This window comes from Camelina sativa, chromosome 10 (assembly GCF_030686135.1).
Source record: "Camelina sativa cultivar CO46 ecotype springtype chromosome 10, ASM3068613v1".
Lineage (NCBI taxonomy): Eukaryota > Viridiplantae > Streptophyta > Magnoliopsida > Brassicales > Brassicaceae > Camelina > Camelina sativa.
This window is the reverse complement of record NC_141889.1, coordinates 9638400-9663471: the sequence shown is the minus strand read 5'-3', so window position 1 is coordinate 9663471 and position 25072 is coordinate 9638400. Positions and strand designations below refer to the sequence as shown.

Sequence of the window (25072 nt, the reverse complement as noted above, 5' to 3'; positions counted from 1 at the left end):
AAACTAACTTGGTGCGCCCCTTCTCTTTTTATAGTGTTTTTGGGAAGACATATTTTGAATTATTCAAAATAATAATTCAGACCTTGAATTTAATTGATTTCGATAACAAAAAGTCTTTCTTAATTGTTGTGACCGTGTCACCATTAATTACTAAGCTCATTCCAAAGATCCTAATTAACTTTACCATCTTATGCTTTGTTACTTAGTTATATGTCTCATATTTATACATCTAGTTTTATTAATAGAGGATATGTATAGCTCTCCTGCATAAACATTAAAAAGGTTATACAAGGGTTTCCTTTGAATAAGACAACAAAGAAGTAATGGATCTTATTACTTGTGACAAGATTAACTTTGGAGTGTTTTAATTGGATAACAGTGGTTCCTTCATGGCAAGGAAAGTTCAGAGAATGCCAATTTGCTTGTAACAAGCCTGCATATATGTTAGCCAAAGACATGATTCCTAAGAATGCTCATATTTGTATTATGACTATATCGAATGTGTTAAATTTATTTTGAGATTTAGCGTGATTACATTAGCTCTATTTAGGTAGTATAATTCTCCAAAAATTATACTAGTAGTATCTTATCATTTAATAATGTGTCAAATACAATAAAAAGTGTGCGAATATGCTTATTGTGAATTAAGTTTATAATAGGCTCTAATATATGTGGGTGGCGGCATGACATCATACATCTGTACATAAAAATAACAATAATAGAAGACTTGATTATAGTCTATATATCTTAATTATTATCATTGCACAGCTGCAAAAACTGTTCTCTTCTTTCCGATCGTTAATGAGTGGAAACTTAGAAGTCTTTTTCTTTTCTTTGATTTTTCAATAATATATGTACCAGTATTTTAGATCCAACAAGTCTTTTTTTTTCTTTCTTTTCCATACAATGTATTAATAGCCATCATTACAAATATTACTAATCTTACGATTACGTTAAATAACGTATATTTAATGACTAATTAATTGATAGAAAAAAATAAACGTTGTATGTTATATAAGTTACTAATTCTACTGACCAGATGTTATATTTTATATAATATCTAAAATCTAAAAGCTTAAAGGGTCAACACTATATATAGAAGATGTCAAAAATAATTATGATAAATTTTGATAAATTCAATCTTTTTTAGAAAAATCTTTAATTACTTAAGTATCACTACATTTTGTATGAAATTTTAATTTTTAAATTATTAATTAATTTTGAGATTTAGTGTCATTATTATTATTGTGAATGTTTACAAATGTGCGAATAAAGTAGTACAACTGATATATATCTCCCAAACAAAAAAAAAGATAATAGACAATCTATAGTGTTTCTGTAATCTTAATTGTGTAAATTGACACCTGAGTGATTCATCTTCTTTTTCTCGGTAATCTATATGATTGTATTATATTAGAAAATTATAAAATTATACTAGTAGTATTTAACATTGACTGTATCAAATACAGTAAAACGTGTGTGATTATGCCAATTGTAAATTAAGTTTATATTATGCTCTATATGTGGGTGACCGCATGACATATATCTTGAACATGAAAATATTAATTAAAAAGACTTGACTATAGTCTATATATCTTAATTATTATCATCTTGTCATCAGCTATAAATAAGTTTATTATTATTAGTACAGTTGAAAAATAATAAAGTCTGTTATTAATCAAGAAATTAAAATTGAAAGACTTAGTTATAGTCTATATTTTTATCAAGTCTACTTGTGGAACAATTTAGTTCACATCCATTTCGTTGAAATTGGACTCTAGATATTTTATGATTCATAAATATAAAAATACTACTGGTCATTCTTTTTTAGTAATTACATGTATTATTTTTGTTTATTTATAAAACTAAGTTATATTTCATCGATTTATTATATTTTTTAGAATTTGTTAGAAATGCCTTTTTAAGATATTGCTTTTTAAAAATACTATTTTTTTTTGTCATTTTATTTTTTACCTTCTTTTATACAATTACAATATGTTAAATTAACATTTAAAGTTTTTTTTAAGTTTGAGTTCTCTACTTTATATTTAGCGTATAGTTTTGTAACACCTACGAACCAGATTTCTGGTTTGAGTATCCTTCAACGTCAAGGTTCTGACCGTGATACCATTAATTACTAAGCTCATTCCAAAGATCCTAACTTTAGCATCTTATGCTTTGTTAATTAATTATATGTCTGATATTTATACATCTAGTTTTATTAATAGAAGATATGTATAGCTCTCCTGCATAAACATTAAAAATTAATAGGTCACAAAAGAAAATTTACTCCGGGTAATCTGGGGTCAAGTTTCAAATTGATGGCTCCTACAAAGCATTAGATACCAATTCAGGATTGGATTGGTGGTCTTGTAATGTTGAGAATCAGTTTTACTGTTGGGGGCAAAATGTTTTCAACGAAGTCTATCCCTATTCACTCGGAGTTACAAGTCTGGTATGGGCCATAGACTAGAGAAGTGGTTTGTTAGTGGTTCGCGATAGATTGTGTAGAACTGATCATGATAATCTAAGCCCCTGGAGACTGGCCAATGTTTTCTAACTTTCTAGATGATTTCCACATGCTCCGAGCTTCTATTCCTTTTTTTGTCCTGTCTAAGATCTCACATTCGTCGAATCTGAAGGCGGATTCTTTCATTTGTTTGTCTAGTTTTTCAATCTTCGAAGTCATTTTTGTAAACTTTTTCTTTCCGACTTAAGCTACCAGTTTTGGAGTGCTATTTTAATTAATATTCGGTTTAAAAAGAAATCTTCTGTTAATAAGTAAATAAAAAAAAAAAAAAAAACAGAAATGAAACACTTGAACAACATTTTGCCCAAAAAAAAGAAGGATATATCTAACAAGTCCATTTGTCTAACAATGTACATGTTCACATGCACTACAATAATATTGCGATTAGACTTAAATAATGATTTAGTGATGAATCAATACACGAATGCCAAACTGGTCAAACTAAATATAGAGGCGTACTGAAAAATAACACAAGTTTCTTTTTTCATGAATCATGTCTCAACCTGAGATTAGATTAAAATTTGCATCTATATTATTGAAATTGGATAACAAAATTCAACCAAATACAAATCATTATTTGTAACGCTTGCAAACTGGACTATGAGTTTGGGTGTCGATCGACACCACTAAACGGTTTGTGTTTGGGTTATTTTTAATTTCTCTGATTTAACATGTTTAATGAAACAAACTCTAGGGTTCATATATAAGGTTGAAGTCGACGTCCTAAAGATTTTGTTGGCTGTTTTGCGTTCGAGAGAGAAGAGAGAAAGAGAATCTTTAAGATATCATTTTGTGAGCGAAAGAGAAAGTTTATATGCCTTTTTTGGTGTGTTATGAGTGTTGGAATGGAGATCCGAGCGTTGGTGATGTTGGGGAGCTATTGTGATGCATGGTATTGTTATGTGTTTCTTCATCTTATTTCTGTATAAATTATGGTGAGTACATGACCATGGCTTATCTGAGCGATTACATCTCAGCTTAATGTGTTTCTATGATTGGTGATTGATTCACTTGTGTGTTTGTGTGATTTTGTGGTTGTATGTGGCTTGGTTTGGCTACTATTATTGCCATGGACGAGTTTGTGGTTTGTGGAGGCCGTGATCTTTCGACGGAGTTGACAAAAATTGATGTTGGTGTCGTTCGACAATAAATCGTGTGGTTTTGGGCCAGACTGATGAAGGTGTCGATAGATAATAGGAGGGTGTCAGTCGATAGATAATGGTTGGTGTTGGTCAACACCAAATCGTGTGGTTTTGCGACAGACTAATGAGGGTGTCGGTCGATAACAGGAGGGTGTCAGTCGACGCTGATGGTTGGTGTCGGTCGACACTAGTGTACAGCAGACTGCGGATGAGTCTTTTTGCTTGCATGGTTGGTTGGTCTTTGTGAATTACTTGTGCTTTTTTTTGTTTGTGTTTATAGCCTAGTAGGTGGAAGGACTGCCTAACTAAATACTTGTGATAATAACTATGCATCTCAATTGTTGTTTGTGGTGCAGGTATGTGTGACGTGGAATCATGGCGATGAGGAGGAGGATAATCTTGGGTCTCGATTATGTGTTGTTGGTCTTGATGATGTTATTAATATTGGAAACTTGTATAGAAGTATGCTAGTTGGTTGGATAGAATGGTTAGAAATGATATTGTATTGATGATATATTGAAGATGGTATAGCCCACTATTTTAACCAACAGCCTAACATATTTCTATCTAAGATTCCAACAACATAACATGTCATAACCCTCAACACACAATCGAGACCCTAGATTATCTTCCTCCTCATCGCCATGATTCAACGTCACATACCTGCACCACAAACAATAATTCAGATGCGTAAATATATCACAAATACTTAGTGACGCGATCCTCCCATATACTGGGCTATACACACAAGCGAAAAGAAACACAAAAAATACACTAAAACAAGCAAACCAGAAAACTCTGAACACATGTGTGACTCTGCGACCTTTCATCGACCGACACACCACTTGCATCGATCGATGCAATGCCTTCGCGTCGACCGACACACACCTTGCATCGATCGACGCATCACCTTTGCATCGACCGACACACTCCTTGCATCGATCGATGCAACCTCGCGTCTCCTCCAAATCCCTAATTGCATCGCCTGACGCGCTCCTTCATCTATTGATGAAGTTGCCCGAATCATCACCAGACACGATCTTTCTCGACTTCTTTTGGCTCCAACCGATGTCACATCTCTGTGATGCCAAATCCAATCTCAATAGACCACAACTACCACGACAACTAAGCACAAACAAGTACACAAGTAATGCATCACCCAAAACACACAAACACATACATCTAATCGCTTAGATAAGTTATGACCCCGCACTCACCTTTTAAAAAAGCAGATCTAATTCAACCGACCACCACGTTAGATCACCACTCCCAATGAATAGAACTCCAAGGAAACGATATAGATCCACCGAACACACACAAAACCCTCTTGACAATCTCTCTGAATACTATGTCCTTTACAATTAGTATAGCATAATATTAATTGATTCGCTTCTAAAACAGTTTTAGATGCCTTTAATTTTATAAAATATCAAAAAACAACTATATTTGTAGTAGATAATTTTTTCTCCAGAAAATTAATACCTTACAAAAGATATATTATTAATAAAAGTGAGAAAAAAAAATTTGCACATAATTATTCATAAGTCTTGCACAGTTTCGTAAATGATATAGCATACATCAAGTGACAATTTCGTAAGAATTGTTATTATATTTAACAGTTTGACGGTAGCTTCCTTTTGGCAAAAAATCTAATTTGCCTCAAGTCATCTTGAATTGTTTATCGTTGTCTAGACAGCTGCAAAACTGGTCTCTTATTTATTTTTTCTGAAGATATTTTAGTAAACTAATAATTGGACTTTCTATTTTTTAGTGACTTTCTCTTAAGTAGAAAAATATTGAGAGTATTTTCGTAAGAAATGTAATCCAATATAAATTAATCATATGTTAAATAATAAGAATAAAGAAGTCAACTAATTTTGTAAAATTTTATGATATGATATGCTATGACATATTAATCTATACTTTAAAAAAAAAATAATGTTAAATTAGTTTTAAAGAAAATAGCTTTTATACATTGGATGCCACGTTTGGTCATACGAGAGTTTAAAAGAAATTAGACAGTAGACTTAAACTTTAAATGGTATCACATTAGTGCAGAGAGCGACAAGCAAGCCAGAGAAGAAGTCCATCCTGGTATCTACGATCCCCCGCAAGCTGAACGACCAGCAGTTGGTTCCTGACCTGCCGATCAACCCAAGCAATAAGTTGAGTTGGAGACTGTGGGAGCGTGCCATGGCGACGATCATTCCTCTCCCTCCAAATTGTGTGTACAAGAATCTGCAAAATATATCGGGCTAGAAAAGCTTCCACTCGCGTACAACTAAGAGCTGAGACATAGTCTATAATAGTTGTCCAATCTGTAAAGAACCGAGCCTTATAAATGGGAGCAACTAGTTCTTTCCAAACCTCAGCACAGAAAACAAAAGAGAAGAAAAGTTGGTCTCACGTTTCAACAGCAGTATTACAGAGTAAACAAGTAGTGTCAACCGCCCTGTTCCAACTCTGCATCCGATCCCCCGTAGAGAGGCGATTCTGAATAGCAAGCCAAACTGCAAAAGAGTATTTAGGCATGACATGTGTAAACCAGACTGCAGTGTGCCAAGCAACAAGATTCGATGTTTGGCGAATGTGTTGCCAAGTTTCCTTCGTTGAAAAGAAAGCCCGATAGACATCATTTTTCCCCTTCCAAAGCGCTTGTCCTAACCAATCTTCCGACTACGCCATTTAAGATCCAACTCTTCCTCCATCTTGTTGAGATAGTTGACACGGTGGCGTCGCCTACGTCGCGAGGACCATGCCTCTAAAACAGAGGCTGGGCGACTAATCCCCATGTGAATGAAACCTCTGTTTCCTGCAATATCCACGAGGCGGCCCATACTTGACCAGTCATCATACCAAAAAGAAGTAGTTGCACCATCCTGAACATCAACACGAGAAAAGAGTTTAGCCACAGTTCTGCATTTCAGTATTTTCCGCCACATCCATGAACCAAGCTGAGTAGTGTCACTTATGCCCCATATTGACTCCCCTTTGAAAAGATATTCCTTCACCCAGCGTACCCACAAAGACTCCCCATTAGAGAGAATCCGCCAGACCAACTTCAGACAGCACACATCATTTGTTTCTTTAAGAGATCGCAACCCCAAACCACCTTCTTGTTTTGGTTTACAGAACGATTCCCAAGCGACTTTGGCTTTAGTGGAGCTAAGTTCAGCTCCCGACCATAGATATGCGGAGCATAACTTATCAATCTCCTGCAAACAGGCTCGAGGAAGCCTATATGCTGACATCCAGAAGTTACAAACACTCCAGAGAACAGAGCTTATAAGATTTAACCGTCCCGCATAAGAGAGATATCTAGCAGTCGAGGAACAAATTTTCTTTGTAATATGATCTATTAACGGGAGATAGTCTGCAGCAGAGAGCCTCTTGGTAACAAGAGGAACACCTAGATACCGGACCGGGAGGGAACCCTGGCCTAGAGGGAACCTTTCCATGATTTCCTGAGAGACCGTGGCCGTTACACCCGCCAAGTAGATAGTAGATTTCTCCATACTTATACGCAACCCTGAAAACTTTGCAAACTCATCAAATACACTCATTAGACCTTCAATAGATCGAACTAGTTCATCCGAAAGAAGCATTAGATTATCTGCGAAGCAGAGGTGGGTGAGTCCAATGCTTTTACACTTAGCCGCCTTATCCAACATTTTGGAAAGGACATCCATGGTAATAACAAATAGGTAAGGAGATAAGGAGCATCCTGGGCGCAGACCACGAGAACTCTGAAAAAAACCAAGTCACCATTCACTTGTACAGAGAACGATGCGGTAGTCACACAAACCATGATCCAGTGAACAAACTCCGGAGGAAATTCCATCACTGTGAGAACATGGCGCAGAAAAGACCATTGAACCGAGTCGAAGGCTGGAAATAGACTCTTTGTGATAATCCTTCACAAGCTCAGTAGCGAGGTGAACATTTTCTATTAGCAGCCGATCTTGAACAAACGCCGATTGGTTTGCAGCTACAAAATTTGGTAAATCTATACTATGAATAAAGAATTCAACTAATTTCGAGAAGTTTTTATATTTTTGACAGTTTTTTCTCCAATTTAATAGTTCAAAGGTTTAATAAAAAAAATAATTTGTCACTAATCCAAATTACATTCGATTTGGTTTTATCGCCATGTCGATCCAAATTTTATTGAAACAAGCGCACCCGGGTTCCCAATCCTCGCACAAGACACAAAAAAAAACAATCTCACCGGTGTCCCATATTTCTATCGGCTAATTCAAAAATACAGGCTAGTTCCAACTAAATCATTCTTTGCATCAACAAAACACGGCACCTTACATTTGTTGACTCCGATCTCTCCACAATAGATTCTTTCAACATCCAACCGGACAAACCACTTGTTTCCACTTCTGGGAACAAGCTTCACTTAAAACACATATCTCGAACACCACCTTACCTTGGTAATTAGTCGCACAACCAACCACCCCTAAGTGACCATGTAAAAAGAGAGATGGGGTGGACTAATTCATTGCGCTGCAGCCACAGACTTCCCCTCACCAATGATCCGCTTTGACCCACACTAGCCATTTTGTAGTCCATTAACCACAACTATGTTTCACCCATTAAGTCTCCATAGAAACGCTTAAACATTCCCAACACTCTTGCCGGAAACCAAGCTAACACAACATGTTCCGCATGAGCTAACCATTGGTGTCGATCGATATCCTCCCAGTGACGATCGATATTGATGCCTTCGGCATCACCTCCATCGATCCATCCTCGATAAACCCTAAATCCTACCATTATTTGATGACCCAAACACACAACAACATGCTAGTGTCGATCGACATCACCTTGGTGTCGCTGGACACCCAATCCTTGCCACAAAATGTATCTGGAAAACGTCCATGTTAGCATATGGTTAATTCAATAACTAAACGTTCATTCCACAAATCCACCTTCATTTATGAATCTTATAGTCTCACGAAGCTCCCTACCATTTCACCAAATCAGATTCCGTTTTATTCTCCAAAAGTTTCTCTGAATTCGTCATCTCGAACCAGTTCCTGATGTCCGTCTGTAGGTGTTGGTGTCGACCAACATCATTATGATGTCGAACGACACCAAGCCTGCAACCACGATCTAGGCTTCTCCTTTAGCTTCTTTTGTTCGCAAAACCCTAACTCTCCATAATACTCGCTTCCCATACGAATAATCACAAATAACACAGCCTCACGAGGTAAACACCAAAAAAAATAACTCATGGGTTCCTTCCAATTCATCTCACCCATCAAAAATCCATTAACAGTGCTTCCTTCTCCTTGTCCACGCCACAGCAACCCAACTCTCCTTCATTCCCATCCCCATAACCATCTCCTCTCCTCCCGGAATCTAGAGATATCAAATCTATCTTCTCTTCTCTTCTCAAGGGCAGGAAAACGGCTGGGAAGGGGTACCCTTAAAACAAAGAGGGGTTTTTTCTTTTATAAGAAAGGTTTAGGGTTTCTCCAAAATCGCTAAACCACACAAAATCGGAGAAAGAACCAAACTGTCTAACCTGAAACGTTGCTAGTGTCGACAGACACCCCCTGGTTTAGCTCGACATCAAGCACACAATCATTTTCGGGTTACTGGAGTTACAATTGAAGACTAAGGACATCTCCGATTCCACTCTATTTTAAAGTCAAAACTCTATATCTTACTCTTAAATAGAAGAAACGATGAGATTATTATATTCTCAACTGTATTTTTTTTACACTAATTCTATTTTAGAGTCAAAAATAGAGTGATACAATGAAGGAAAACTATGCTATATTTTAAAGTTAAAAAATAGAGATATACATTAGAGATGGTCTAAAAAACGATTATGACAACGGTAATTGAAAAATATAAACATTATTAAACTATTTGTTTTATTAAAATGAGAAATAAAGGTAACAAAACGAGATCATAATCAAATATTAATTTCAACTTTGAAATATCAAAAATGGATACGAGACATGAACGTGAAATTTAAATAGATAAATTTAGTTTCAATTTTCCCTGTTTACTTCATATATGGTGACATGAAATAACGCGTATGGGTAATTTGAAAAACAAAAACCAATATCTAAATTATTTCAGATAAAAAACGGGTCAATAATGTTGGGTAACGCGAATTCGAACACGATAGTTGAGGACATACAATTTACTCATGTGAATTACGGCTTTATAGAGAACATGATTTTTGTGGGTCAAAATATTTTAATAAGTTATGTTTCAGGAACAGAAGACGGGTTTGACCCGCTTGATACAAATATTTAGACCATCCGGTTCATGTAATTTTAATACTTTTCATTGTTTTTATCTGGTTTATTAGTTCACGAGATTAATATAGCTGATCACTAACCCTGTTTACACTAGATTCGGGTCTGCTATCATGTCGATATGAAATTTTTGGTGAAACGACTATTATTTCATTCACAAACTTGATGAAAGCAAACTAATATAAGTTTATGTTATATATGTTATACTAAATTAAAATATCTAAACATAAAACCCGCACATACATGAAGATATAAAACACTTACCTATTTCCTTATATGTTGGACTAAAGTATCAATATGAAATATGTAAATTATTATTAAAGCCACGGTTATGAAATGGAAAATTATATCTCCGACGGGGCATATCACTTTTATCTTACTATTTTCTGTTCCAAATAGACATACCATCCTCTCACTACTTTTTAATATAGTTGTCTTTGCGTGTAACAAATAACAAATTTGATCATTTTTTCTCTAAACTAAATTAAAAACAAATTGAATACTAAACAGATATGAGTTTGCACTATGAATGTTAACATTTCTAAAAGATCAGCATAACCCCACATATATGTAATATATTATAAATATGATAACAAATTTAGTTTTTGAAATTATCCCTGCACAAATCTGAACCTAGTTATTAATAGAAACAAAACAAAAAATCGCACATAATTATTCATAAGTCTTGCACAGTTTCGTAAATGATATAGCATACATCAAGTAACAATTTCGTAATGATTGTTATTATATTTTATAAAAACTATTTTGCCTCAAGTCATCTTGAACTGTTTATCGTTGTCTGAACAGCTGCAACAAAACTGATCTCTTATTTAATTGTACTGAAGATATTTTAGTAATTTCTAGTTGGAAACGAAGGGCCTAAGCCAACATCCTAATTCTTTGATATTGTAAAGATATCTATATGTAATAGCAAACGCATTTTTCATTTTTTAAAGGATTGCTGATGTCATCTTTTAATCTAATGGTTGAGGTTAGTTTGTTTATTCATCGCTTCTCCCTCTTCTCACAACTTTTTCTAGTGCATCTTCATCCTCGTTTATATACTTAAAACTAAATAAACTGTAAAACAAAAATTGTCAATAGTGAGCTCTTCCGAATCTCTTTCCCACAGCGACGCCGCATACCCATTTTAATTCTTGTGATCACACTACTATTTCACAAAATAATCATAATTCTACTGCCGCATTAAAAACGGATTCAATGGCAACTATAAAGAGCAATTTTAACAAGAGATATACATAATACATGAAGATATGAACCTGGGTTTGCCGAGTTCGTGTGACAGGAAACAAAACCACAAAAACGATGAGAAAGGTAGGCAACCATGTAATATCATGCATAAATTTACGTATTCAATCAAACGATTAAAATTTAGAGAGAAACTTATTCAAATATGACAGTAACAATAATTCTCTTCAAGGATCTCTCTAATGTTTTGTTCAAACCAATTAATACTAAAACCGACATAATCTAGCTTTATTCCATAATGATTGAGTGTTGATGACAATATTGTGGTGGTGTAAGAAATGGTTCATTCAATGAGACGCAATTATGGCAGAAAAAGGTGGATGCTGTTGAAACTTTATTTGGAAAAAGCATATAATCGCATAAGATGGGACTTTCTTGAGGATACTCTTCAAGCAGCCAAGCTTCCAGACATGTGGATAAGGTAGATTCTGCAATGTGTCACAGGTCCTTCAACAATAGTTTTGTGGAATGGAGAGAGGACTAAATCTTTTAAACCATTAAGAGAACTTCGACATGAGGATCCATTGCCTGGTTACCTATTTTTGCTTTATATGGAAAAGCTGTGTCATCAGATTGATAAACCAGTTAGGGCAAGAGAGTGGAAACCCATTAGTTTATCCCGTGGAGGATCAAAACTCTCCCATATATGCTTTGCAGAGATAAGAGCATCTAAAGATGCAACATACCTAGACCAAGTGTGAAGATTCTTTTAAAGGGGTCTGAGCAAATCCAGATCTGGAAAAGATAGGCGGTTGCGGCAAATATAAAACAATTAGAGGGAAAAGTTTTTTTTTTTTTGTTATTTTCATTCAAAAAAAAAAAAAAGTGGAAGGGTAGTGACCAAACACCACCGTCGTCCTATGTAGCTCAGATTGTGTTCCGAGATAAAGTTCATGAAGAGATTCAGAAAGTTGAACCAGAATAGAAAATATTGAGAACAAACAAAAAAAAAACGAGTAACAAGAGTGGAATCCTGACGCGGCGAGTTTCATCTCCGCCGGCGTCGGAGAACATTAGCCAAATGAGGTCTTCGATAGTTCTGCTTGGGAGGATTTGATTTTTGAGCTTCTTAAATTGTTACCAAATCGAAGATTTAACACCCAAATTTATTGATAAAAGAATTTCAATTGAAAAGTAGGATTAAATGTAATGATAAACCAAAAAAAAAAAAATCAAGTTCAATTGGTATTTTGAGTTTATCGGTACTATGTTACCTCGAGGATAAGTTCAATTGTGTAATAATAAGTTATTTGATTCTTTATATCTAAATGTAAAATACATTATACATGCATGCATACATTTGCAAGTTCAAACACATCATTTTTGGTAAAATCGGATCATATATCGTACGTCTGTTTTTATTTTATTTCGTTACATGATCTCTTATGGAAACATACATGAAGTACATAGTTTCTAATGCATTTTTCTTAGTAAAGCCAAATAGTTGGGTCACTCTTATTATTTATTTATTTCTTTATTCACTTTTCGTTGTGGAACCTCCTCCAATAATACCCCATGCTTTGGATGCTGAAATTTTTTAAAAATACATATATAAGAGAGTCGGTACTGGTTAATTTATCCGAGAGAAATTAACTAGAAGGAGACGAACCTGCGGTGGATAGAAGAGTGTTATCGTCAGCTCCAACGTTCCAGGCAAAGTAACCAAGCAAACCATTCTGCTCAGCGTATTTCACTTTCATCACCACGCTCTGGTTATCTTCGTACCCAATCCAAGTCTTTCCGGCGAAGCAGTAATGTCCGACAACCTTGGAGTCATAAGCGTATGTTGCTTCCTCATCCCCTATAAACTTAACTATCTGAGCATAGTTTATAGAACCATCCTCAGATACGCCCTCATGTCTGGCTACTCCAGCGGCGGGCGCATGATAACCGGTATCATTTTCGTTTTCGAGAGTCCAACCCCACCCAACGTATGTGAATCCCATGACTGCTTTGTTCTCCGAAAGTCCGTCCTTAATCCACTGTTTCAAACCAGAGTCGCCGCTTGGAGTTGGACTTGGACCTATCAACCAAATTACCAAATTCTACTCGAGTTATGCCAAAAAAGAAAAAAAAAACTAATTATTTGAATGGTTGTGAAATATATACAATGATGCTTAATTATACCTTTGTTGTTAGAAGAAACGTGCAGACCGGCGGTTGGAGCGGTAAATAGGGAGTACGACACCGGCTCGTAAAAATCATAGGCTATGATATTAACCCAATCCAAGCTTTTTTCCATCACTTTAACCGGGTAGGTATACTTCTTGTAAACAGAGGAGTAGTAAACGGCAGCCGTCAACAGCAAAATCGGTTTGCGGGTGAGTATGCTCTCGGCATCAACCGCTGATCGCAAATCTCTAACTAGGTGCCCAAAGTCTTTCATCTCATGCTCATTGCTTGGGTACTCCCAGGCTAAATCGAGACCATGGAATCCCTTTGATCTAGCGATCGAAATCCAAGAATCAATGAACGATTTCCGAGACTCTTGTTTACTTGCCATGGACGCAAACGCAGAATTGTTTGCACTTCTTCCGCCGATCGACAAGAGGGTCTGCACGTATTTATTTCGGTTCTTGACGATTTCAGTGAAGGTGGAAAATATGGACTCATGCGCTTGGGGGACAAAAACTTCGTGGGTGGTAGCGTCGAGATCGGCGAAGGCGCAGAAAAGGTGAGTGAAGAGATCTGAGGGAATGGTTTGGGCCGAGGTTCTGGGATCCTGTTCCTGGTTCTCTCCATCTGGGAACCAGTACGAGGCTTTTACCACGGAGGAGGGAGTCATCGTGGTCTCAAAGTCTTTTGATAAAATGATTTTTCTGTGTTTCTTTGTTTGTTGTGCTTTGTAGTAGTGCTATACAAACTAAGAGGGTCTTTTTCTTCTCTCTTTATAGTGATTTTGGGAAGACATATTTTGAAATATTGAAAAGAATTCAGACAAATTCAATTATTGAATTAATTGACTTGGAAAACAAAAAGTCTTTGTTAAATGTTGTGACCGTGACACTAATTACGAAGCTCATTCATATCTTACTTGATGTATTCTTACTTAATTATGTTAACACTTAATTCTTGTAAGTTTTTTTTTTTTTTTTTGTGTGCAAAACACTTCTTGTAAGTTGTTACGTATAAAACCTAATTTATGGTAGTTACGTTGAAGAGTATACTTGCTGGTTTTTCAAAAAAAAGAGGACGACTCCACGGTAACTTTAATTATGTATGCATGCTATGGCTGTCATGAATACATGATTTTACACATACATACCCGATTAGTGTGGTGTTAGGCTTTCAGCTTAGGATTTCTCTACTTGTCTAACAATACTGTATATTGGTTAACAACTTCACATGCATTTCAATAATAGTGATTAGATTGGACATTATATATGTTTTTTTTATATAAAATAATAAAATGGACATAATCATTACTATATATTATCTTATTGTGAATGTTTATATATGCGCTAATTAGGCGGTATGACAAATATCTCTAAATTAAGAAAGGAAAATTAAAATTTATTTTATTATCTTAACTGTCTCAATAGAAAAAATATATTTTTCTAATTTTTGTACTATATATGATCCTATTGTATCTATATTAACATTTGTGAACTACATTTGATAAAAAAACATTGAGTATTGTAAGTTATTACATAAAATTTAATTGTTTTATAAAACAAAGCAGAATTAAAGCTCATTAAGGATAAATATGGAATAGAGAAAGATTTATAATGTATCCAAATAACATTTACAATTGATTCCCTACTATCTATATAACCAAATTAATAGTTTTTAATATTTGTTTTTTTTTTTTTTGGGGAAAACGATTTTAATACTAAAAATTATTAAAATCTAAAACAATTTTTGCATAGTTAGTAATTCGAATTATAAAAAACAGACATCTAGGCACCCAAAAAAGATGGACTATATTACTCAATTAATAAAAGAAAATGTACATGTGTATTTATCGTTTTAAATCGGTGAAATTTTTTGAACAATGATTGAGAATCCTATTAAAAATAAAACAAAAATAAAGCTTAGCTTAAGAAGCATCACAACTTTATATGTTTGCATGTATCCAGTTTAGTTAGATTCTTTAGTTGAACAATTTAATTATATCAGATACAGAACATTTTAAATTTAAAAAAATTGTATATATATATTATTGATATACTTGCTATTAAAAAAACTTTGAAAATTAAACTTATTATTAGAGTATTAGACATTTAAAGTCAAGTTAATTAAAATATGTAAAAAAAAACTATTACAATAGAAGAAGCTATTAAATAATATACCTATCATTGAATGTGTCAAATACATGATGAACCTCAGAACCTGTGTGATTATGTTTATTGTGATTGTTTTAGAATATGCTCTAATAACAACATCTATAAAGGCGGAAAAAATAAAAGAAAATTATAATAAAAGACTTGATTATAGTCCATAAAAATGATAATATCTTAATTATTATTTTTCGTCATCGTCTACATATCTATAATATTTACCGTGACTAGATTGTGTACCAAACCGGCTACATTGATTATAATATTTACTATATATATATATATATATATATATATATATATTGTATTACGTGTTTATGCTTAAGTTTTAAAAGTCTTCAGGTATGGTGTGAGATCATATATTTTATCCAAGTAGCTTAACATCACTTATTCATTTCTGTATATTTGTTTCATTTTCTATCTGCTTAATTATTATTCTTGTTTACGTGAAATCAAAGTAAACAAGAAAATGAAAATTTTAAAAACTAGAAACTACTTGTATCTAACCCTAGCTATCTCGATGTAACTGCGTGTGCCCTGTGTATATATGAGTTATTTCTGCCATCTTTTGTAACACTATGGAGTATGGACTATCTAAGAATCTAAGATTCAACACTAGAAATTTGATGTTACATACCAAAAAGATAAAAAAGTTTGACGCCAAAGTTTAACATTCTTAATTCAAGAATGTATTGTATTGTAGATTCTGATCAACCCAAAGATTCTAATCGTTATTGATATTCAAGTGAAAGAATCAGATATACAATATCACCAAAATTTGCAGCATAGTAAAATTTCCAGTTGTTGTCATTCAAATTCAAACGTATGGTAAAAAAATATATATAGTTTACTGATTAGAAGTTACATTAATAACGAACCTGCACGAGAGAGATCGCAATTAACCAAGCAGATTTTTGCTTAGCGTATGTCACTTTGGACACAATTCTCTGATTATCATCGTAACCAATCCACGTGTTCCTGTCTTCCCGGCATAGCAATAATATCCGATCACCGCCGGATCATGAAATGTCGCTGCGACGTTATCATAGTTACTATTCTATAATATGAACTGTATCTCACGGAAACACGGATTAATCGATAGTCATTCCATTCCTTAACCCTTATGTTTCTTTCTTGGATTTGTTTGGATTTGGATCTAATCCAATAATTTATAAACCATTTACGAGAAAACAACGAAACAAATATTTATAGTAGTTTATCCTAGCGTAAAAACACTTTCCGCAGCTGCAGATTTCCAAATTTATCAAAGCTTTTGAACATGTTTTTGGTTCATTTTCTCGCGACTTGATGGAAAAAAAAAAGACACTAAAAATAAACAAATGCAGTTTCATTATGAGCATATCAGCAAAAGACTAGGCTTAGGACTCAACATATTGGACTTCACTATTCGAATAATTTTCACTATTTTGTGATTGAATCTCACTCACGATTTTGGGGGGGAAGTCTTGTATCAGTTTCGTTATTGACTAAAGCAACCGTAGTTTGTTAACCTGCCACGTCTCTTCACATCGTTGTACTAGCGACAATGTATTTAGATTCAAATGGTAGTACTTACAAATTTTGATATAATCAAACGTAATGGTCTTGCTCCAACTCACAGCTCGAGAATAATTCTAAAATGTTAGGTCAGAAGGGAATTTCCAACTTTCAAGAAGCCTTTTTACTAATTTGTTACTGATCTAGAGCCTTATTTGTATGATTAAAAACTAGTGTTTATGTGTTTCATCGGTGCCAATAAAGCCACTAAGTTTTCTACTTACTGCAGATCTGATGTATGTTAGAAGAAATGAGATTCTTCGAAACAAAATATATACTCCTTGTTTTGGAAGTGAGTAAGTGACATACACCATACTCTTTATTTTTTATAAATTTACTTGAACAGACAACGCAATTACAAAATAACGGTCTTGGTCACACAAAAAAAAAAATATGAAAGAGAGATAATAATTGTGAAGCACCTAACAAGTATTTGTATATTTGTGTTTATTGTTGCTCTGATTTTTCCAACCAATTTGACGAACAAAGTTTCGTCAACTCTTATTGTGTTTGTTCCAAGTGTGCATCATTTTACTGCCTAGGAGAGTCTACAACGTGTTCCTTCTTGATGCCAAGTGATTCATATAGTTGCAACAGTCTATGCTTGACTCAACAAAAAAAATGCACACATGACTCAACATATGGGAACTTTATTAAGCTATCGGTGTGGAGCCATTTATGCTCTAAAATTGGATTCATATAAATAATATCTCGTTTCTTATAGATGAAGATCATAATTTAATACGTGAGTTTAGTTTTTACAATTAGATTAAAATTGAATTAGTACATATTTCTACGTTGTCATTCAATCGTGTTTGAAAAATAGTAATAATTTAGTTCCACGCAGGGGCCATGCTAATCCATGTTGGTGCTATGAAGCACTTAGGCTGCATATTTTACAAATGTGATTTTTGAAGGAGATAATTAAGCATCTTTTACAAGGATGCAATATGAGATATGACGTTTTCAATTGGATTTATGAGATCAAGCGATGGGAAGAGAAAGTTGAAGCCAGTGAATATACTTGGACACCGGGGAACACAAACCAACCCGCAGATCAACGAGCTGGTGTTTCAATTCAAACTTTACTATATATTCGTATATTCCTGGCTGTATCTCAGCTACTCTGTACACTAATAGCTATGATTCTTTTATTAATAAAGAAGCTATGTGTATTAAAAAAAATAAAAATTAGTTCCACGCGTTGCAATTTATTGTTGGACAAATGTTTTTGTAGTTGGTGCCTTTGTTGTGGATCGATGATATAAAAATAAATATGAACATTTTTCTTGTTTTTTGGGGCAAATAAAAATAAATATGAACTCAAGTTTTTACATAGAGTAGGGCCATATTCGTAAACAATTTTTTTGAGCAAGCGTTTATTTTATATAATAAAAGGCCATTACTTCTTTACTTGCAATATCCTTATAATTCTGGTGGTTGCTGACACATCTTATGCCTGTGACGCTGTAAAACCCAAAATTCCACAAAAACACATAAATAGTACCGATTTGGATTCATATTAAAAATGATAATATATAGCAGTTGTGTAAATAAATCTATATAAACTAGCTTTCCAGAACATTTACTAGTCCAGATTTTGATTCAGGACTATTTTTGTTGTAACAAAAAAAATATTAAAATGTTATTTAATAAATAATAATATATAACAAATGTTTTAATCAAAAGATAGCAGCTCATATTTAGATAAAAAAATTCAGTGCATTGTTTTATAAGTATTCTCTTAAATGAACATATATATATATATAAGTATGTAACACGTTAAATAATAACAATAAATCTTTTGAAATTGAAGTATATTTTATATATCTCCACATTAGCTAGAAAACAATCTATCAAAGGAATAATAATCATATATTTTCGTAAAAGTTAAATAATACGTTTAAAATCGTTCAAGAATTTTAATTAAAAATTAACATAAATGATTTATCATGTTATAAATAACTACATGTGTAGTTAAATAAGAGAGGTACGTAAAATTATCCAAAACATGTTTGAATCCATTTGGTTTAATGTTTAGGAACAAAACGTTGCATTTATTTAAATATATCATCTTCTTTATATTCTTGTGGTGCAATGCAAATTCAGAAAAAAATGAGGAAAAACGAACCTGCTCGAGCTAGTTCTGAATTATCGTCAGCTCCAACATGCCACGAGAAGTAACCAAGCAAACCTTTTTCCTTAGCGTATCTAACTTTCGTCACAATGCTCTGACTATCGTCATAACCAATCCAAGTAGTACCAGCGTAACAGTAATCTCCGACAACCGTCGCGTTATTAACTGGTGTTACCCCGTTATCTATAATGAACTTCTTTATCAGACCGTAAGTTATCGCACCGGCCTCTGGCATTCCCGGTAGTATCGCTGGTCCAGTGGTTGCGTCGTAGTAGCTGTTAGCGTTGGCGTTTGAGAGACTCCACGCGTAGCCGTAAAATGGAAACCCCAACACTGCTTTCTTCGTGGGAAGTCCAGCTTGGATCCACGTGCTTACTCCCGCGTCTCCGCTTGGACCTATAAAACAATTAACCGGTTTTTGTAACTAAACTATATAAAAAATCTTAAGTAAATTTGATTTTTTTATTCAGTATATTGATAATTTCTCTAATAAACCGAAGAGAATCTCACTAAACCGGAATGAAAATTTATGTAACATAGCAAAAACCCAATGTTCAAGAAAGCGCTAGACGGTATCTGGACGATGACCCAAGTCCTAGCGCCTAAAACGTTTAATCGGGGCCTAGACGGTTTTTAGGCGGTTTAGGCGTTTACAACATAAAACATTATATATATAATTATATTAAACTATATGTTATAAAAATAAAAAATTTATAAATTATAAACAACGGTAAGAAAAATACATTTATTTAAGTTATATTAACAACATATAAATATTTATAATTATGTATATAGATATAAAACATAATAATTTAATTATATGTAATTTAAAAATTAAAAATAAATATTAAAATAAAATGTTTGTAATTTTAAGCGGGTTAGACGGTCATCTAGGCGTCTGTTGAGCGCCTAGCGCCTAGATAGCGCCTAAGCGGCCGCCTAGACCGCTTTGTTGAACACTGCAAAAACCTAACCATATAACAATTCCACTAACTAAATTTATAGTCACATACGCCTTTGTATATTAGTATTCTTAATTATTTAATGAAAAATAAAAGACTAATGTGACTACTTTTGTCTTTGCTTTAGTTCAATTAGAGTAGTACCTGTATTTGAAGGATCATACAAAGCGGCCGGTGGACCAGTTATACTTGATGAATCCGATCTATAAAAAAAATCGTAAGCCATAAGATTAACCCAATCCAAACTGTTGGCAACGACTTGAACCGGGTATATTGCTGAATAGTGATCCGACGAGTAGAAAACCGCAGCTGTCAATAACAAAGGCGGGCTACCGCTGCTACTGGCCTCTGCCGTAGCCGCGGATCGCCATTCTTGAAGTAGCGTCCCAAAATTGTTCATCTCCGTTTCAGTCTTGGGGTATTCCCAATCTAGATCGAGACCATTGAACCCATTCGATCTTGCCAGCGTAATCGAAGAATCAATGAACGTTTTCCGAGAGTTAGGGTTACTTGCCATGGAAGCAAACGCGGCTGATATACTCTCATTTCCACCGCCACCGATAGACAAAAGGGTTTTCACGGAAGGATTTCTTTCTCGGACGGTTTGTGTAAAGGTGGAGAATTTTGGTTGGTTCGTGGAGGAGATAGTGACTTCATTGGTTTGAGGATTGAGATCAGCGAAAGCGCAAAAAAGGTGAGTGAAAAGAGAGGAGTCAATGTCAGCGACCGGAAACTCACTCTTGGGGAACCAATACGTAGCTTTCACGATGTCTTGGGCCGAGGAGGATCGGAGGAGGAGAGATAAGAAGAAAGTGATGTAGATGATGAGTTTTGTTGACGACATTGATTGAGTTATTGTGATAAAACTGAGGATGGTTTCGTTGTCTATTTATAGAGATTTAGTGACTTAGTGTTGTTAAAGAACCGTTTCCTTTGGCGATTTTTCTCTCCCTAACTTTTTAACTTCTACGTCTTCTTTGAAAGCGACTTATGGAATGTGACCGAAGACTGACTGTCCCCTTTAAATTTTGTTGAATTTTATCGAAATAAAAGTTCCATTGGCCATAGCAATGATCAAATATGTAAATCATAATTAATGATCTATAACCAATTGTAGATGAATATATTAAGTAAAGATAAGAGATTATAGATGAATATTCCAAATTTCCAATTGTAGTATTGAATTATTGATGAAGATTCCAATTTCAATAGAAGAATAATAGCTCAAACTCGTGAAGTTTTTCACGTTTCTTTTATGTGGACTCACGAGAGAAAATGAACATGCGCCTAAATTAATCTAATCGCTTAAAATTATGAAAGATCGATATGCTATTAAAAAAAAAAAATCATAATTCAAGTTAGTAACTTTGATCACGTATTGATCTAAGAATTTAGAGGGTATATTTTATTATAAAACATAATAAGAAACAATTTGCCCATGGCCATAAAAATTTTGTCAACCAAGTATTGATCTAAGAATTTAGAGGGTATATTTTATTAATATTTATACAGTTTTATCTAATAGTATAATTAATTACTAGTTTTGATGGGGTTTTCAAGCTAAAATTACACATGTTTGACCATGATCAGTTTAAAGTGTATCTATAATAGCAAATGGCCATTAATTACCACTGACTTTTCCATGGTCACGATTTTGGCCACCGACTTCGGTAGCAACACAAAATTCAAAACCGAATGGGCCATTGGTTGAAAATTCCAGTGACAATGTTGGGCGAGTATGTCCTACAAGAATGAGTCAGACAGTTGTGGTCTACATAATTCTAGATACTAGATGAATATCTGTGCTATGCGCGGCTTTATGACTTACCATTTTTTAAATAATTTTGCTATCGTTTTTTTAAATATATGTAAAGATTTTTTTTTTTTAAATTGTAGAAATTTTGAAAAATATAATTTGATGTTCATTTTTTTAATACTTCACATAAGCTTTTTTTTTGTAATTGAATGATTAAATACATGCATGAACAAATTTGTTTTGAGAGATTTAATCAGTCTACAATTCTTGTCTAAAACATCAATTTTTTTATATATAAATACCAACATTCATAAATTTATTCAACTATCTTCCTCTTTGTCTCTGTATTTTTTCTAAACTAACATTCTACAATTTTATTCAACTATCTTCCATTTGATAGTCAACAAACCCCATTCTTCTTCATATATAAAATTTTAATTTTTTAAGGACAAACTTTCATGAATTTCTCTATAATATTAACCAATATCACGATCAATGCTGCAACTCTTCAAACTATTGACAAAATTGTAACGCGTTAACCATATGTTCATACGTTCATGGTTTACGCCAAGAGTAAGAAGTGGCTCTTTGATTCACTCCTGATACCCTTTTTTGCCTTTTATTGATGCATCTATTTTCTTGAGACATATTTTAAACCTCTCTAAATTTTTTAGTTAAATATTGTAACTGTTTGTGATATAAAAAAAAAATAGAAAACATGAAAGATGTTTCATATTCCTTTTAATTTGGGTTTGTTTGCTTTTAAGGAGGACAAACATGTGGCACTCTCTCCACTGCTGACGTGTCACTCATATGGAGAGAGTTGGTCATCTTTCATAATATAGATTTTTTAACTTTATTTTCTTTTTTTTTCAACCTTTTCTTGTTCTAGATGTATTGTCTTTTTGTTTTAGTGTGAACTTTATTATGATAAACATGTAAGAGAGAGATAACTATATGACCCAATTGTAATTACTTGTAATTATGTGTACTCTAATTACTTATGTCAATCACCTATATATATTGTAAAGTCCTAATGGAATAATATTAAGCATTCACTTTTATATGGTATCAGAGCACACACGATACCTAAAACCCTAAAAAAAAAAAATTTCACGACCGCCTCCTCTCTTCTTCTTCTTCCTTGCGCCTCTTTCTCTCTCTCTCTCTCTTCCTTGATCATGTCTGCTACAAGCTCACCGGTCGCTGCTTCTGAGACCACTGCTGTCTCCGACTCTCCTGTCTTGCTGACTCTCAACATGTCGAATGTGACGAAGATCATGTCGACCAACTTTATGATGTGGAGCCGCCAAGTTCTTGCCCTCTTTGACGGGTACGATCTTGCTCCGTACATTACCGAATCTGGCTCCATTCCTCCTGAGACGGTCACCGTTGATGGTGTTGTCAAAACAAATGACACATATACACTCTGGAAGCACCAAGATCGTTTGATCTACAACGCCCTACTTGGTGCTATATCGCTTTCTGTCCAGCCTCTTCTCTCGAAGGCAATAACGACTGCTGACATCTGGAGCACTCTATCTTCTACCTATGCCAACCCGAGTCATGTCCATGTTCAACAACTCCGCGCACAACTGAAGCACTGGACGAAGGGGACAAAGATGATTGATGAGTTTTATCAAGGTTTCACGACTCGTTTTGATCAACTCGCTCATCTCGGTAAACCGGTGGAACATGAGTCTCAGATTGAGTTCATTCTAGAAGGGCTCCCTGATGACTACAAGACAGTGGTTGATCAGATCGAGGGTCGTGACAACTTCCCATCATTGACGGAGGTATATGAGAAACTCCTTAACTTCGAGTCCAATCTTACTGCCAAAGCCGTTGTTGCTTCATCTCTTCCTGTCACTGCTCATGCTGTCTCCTCTTGCCACAACAACAACAACAACAGCTACCGCAATACTGGATGCCATAACAACCGCCAAAGCAACAACCACAACAACTGGAATTAGCATCCGTCCAACCGCTCACAATACACTCCACGCTTGTACCCAAGCAAGTGTCAGATTTGTGGGATTCATGGACATAGTGCCCGTCGCTGCTCTCAATTCCAGCTCCAAGGTCTCCTGTCTGGCTCCACCATTTCCTCTGTCTCCGCATATCCACCATGGCTGCCGCATGCACATATGGCAATGGCTCAACCTTACAATGCGGGGAATTGGCTGTTGGACAGTGGTGCTTCACACCATCTCACTTCGGATCTGAACACTTTAGCATTGCATCAGCCCTACACTGGTGGTGAGGAAGTAACCATTGCTGATGGTTCTGGTTTACCGATCACACACACTGGTTCTGCTTTACTCCCTACACCATCTCGTTCTCTTCTTTTGAAGGATGTCTTATATGTTCCTGATGTTAAGAAGAATCTTATTTCTGTATATCGGTTGTGTAATGCTAATGATGTCACGGTGGAATTTTCTCCTACTGCTTTTCAGGTGAAGTATCTCAACACGGGGTTTGATTGCTCCAAGGACGGACAAAGAATGAGACATATGAGTGGCCAGTCACAGTACTGTTTGCGACATCCATCTTTGCTTCTCCTACTCCAAAGACCGACATCACTTCTTGGCACTTGAGACTTGGTCATCCCTCCTCTTCTATTTTACAAACACTTATTCACAAATTTTCTTTACCTGTTTCTTCTTCATCACAAAAACAATTGTTTTGTTCTGGTTGTTCCATCAATAAAAGTCACAAACTACCATTTTCCTCAAACACAATTACCTCTCACAATCCTCTTGAATACTTATATTCGGATGTTTGGACTTCTCCAATTGTTTATGTTGATAACTATAAGTATTACTTGGTTATCGTTGATCATTACACCCGATACACATGGCTCAATCCCCTCAAACTCAAGTCTCAGGTCCGTGAAGTGTTTGTTGTGTTTACCGCCCTTGTGGACAACAAGTTTAAACGCAAAGTTGGTATGCTATATTCTGACAATGGCGGCGAGTTCATTGCGCTGCATTCGTTTCTTGCAGAACGTGGTATCACAAATCTCACGACACCACCACATACACCGGAATATAATGGTGTTTCTGAACGGAAACACCGCCACGTTGTTGAGACTGGCCTCACCTTGCTCACTACCGCTTCTATGCCATTGGGTTATTGGACATACGCCTTTGCTA

The 25072-nt window shown here is 34.8% G+C and overlaps 2 protein-coding genes across 3 annotated transcripts; both read right to left on the bottom strand.

The window, feature by feature from the left end:
* Positions 1-12565: 12565 nt before the first annotated feature.
* LOC104720231 (class V chitinase-like) lies at positions 12566-14079 on the bottom strand. Its single transcript, XM_019230693.2, has 3 exons — positions 13353-14079; positions 12835-13248; positions 12566-12752 (listed from the first exon to the last, which is right to left on the bottom strand). The coding sequence occupies exons 1-3, from the start codon at positions 14008-14010 to the stop codon at positions 12700-12702; spliced, it is 1125 nt and encodes a 374-aa protein (XP_019086238.2). The 5' UTR covers positions 14011-14079; the 3' UTR covers positions 12566-12699.
* A 4266-nt stretch (positions 14080-18345) lies between these two features.
* Positions 18346-21037, bottom strand: LOC104718336 (class V chitinase). Of its 2 annotated transcripts, XM_010436062.3 has the most exons (3): positions 20306-21037; positions 19194-19595; positions 18346-18529 (listed from the first exon to the last, which is right to left on the bottom strand). In XM_010436062.3, the coding sequence occupies exons 1-3, from the start codon at positions 21003-21005 to the stop codon at positions 18516-18518; spliced, it is 1116 nt and encodes a 371-aa protein (XP_010434364.1). In that variant the 5' UTR covers positions 21006-21037; the 3' UTR covers positions 18346-18515. The 2 variants fall into 2 exon arrangements, with proteins under 2 accessions (XP_010434364.1, XP_010434363.1); XM_010436061.3 differs by lacking the exon at positions 18346-18529 and having other exon boundaries at positions 19063-19595; positions 20306-21034.
* Positions 21038-25072: the final 4035 nt, after the last annotated feature.

Excerpts from the sequence above, each read along its gene's own strand:
- LOC104720231 (XM_019230693.2), bottom strand. The coding sequence starts at position 14,010 with ATGACTCCCTCCTCCGTGGTAAAAGCCTCGTACTGGTTCCCAGATGGA. Across the intron at positions 13,249-13,352 it reads CGTTTCTTCTAACAACAAAG|GTCCAAGTCCAACTCCAAGC; the intron begins GTATAATTAAGC and ends TTTGGTTGATAG. Across the intron at positions 12,753-12,834 it reads CACTCTTCTATCCACCGCAG|CATCCAAAGCATGGGGTATT; the intron begins GTTCGTCTCCTT and ends AAAAAATTTCAG.
- LOC104718336 (XM_010436061.3), bottom strand. The coding sequence starts at position 21,005 with ATGTCGTCAACAAAACTCATCATCTACATCACTTTCTTCTTATCTCTC. Across the intron at positions 19,596-20,305 it reads GTATGATCCTTCAAATACAG|GTCCAAGCGGAGACGCGGGA; the intron begins GTACTACTCTAA and ends ATTGTTTTATAG.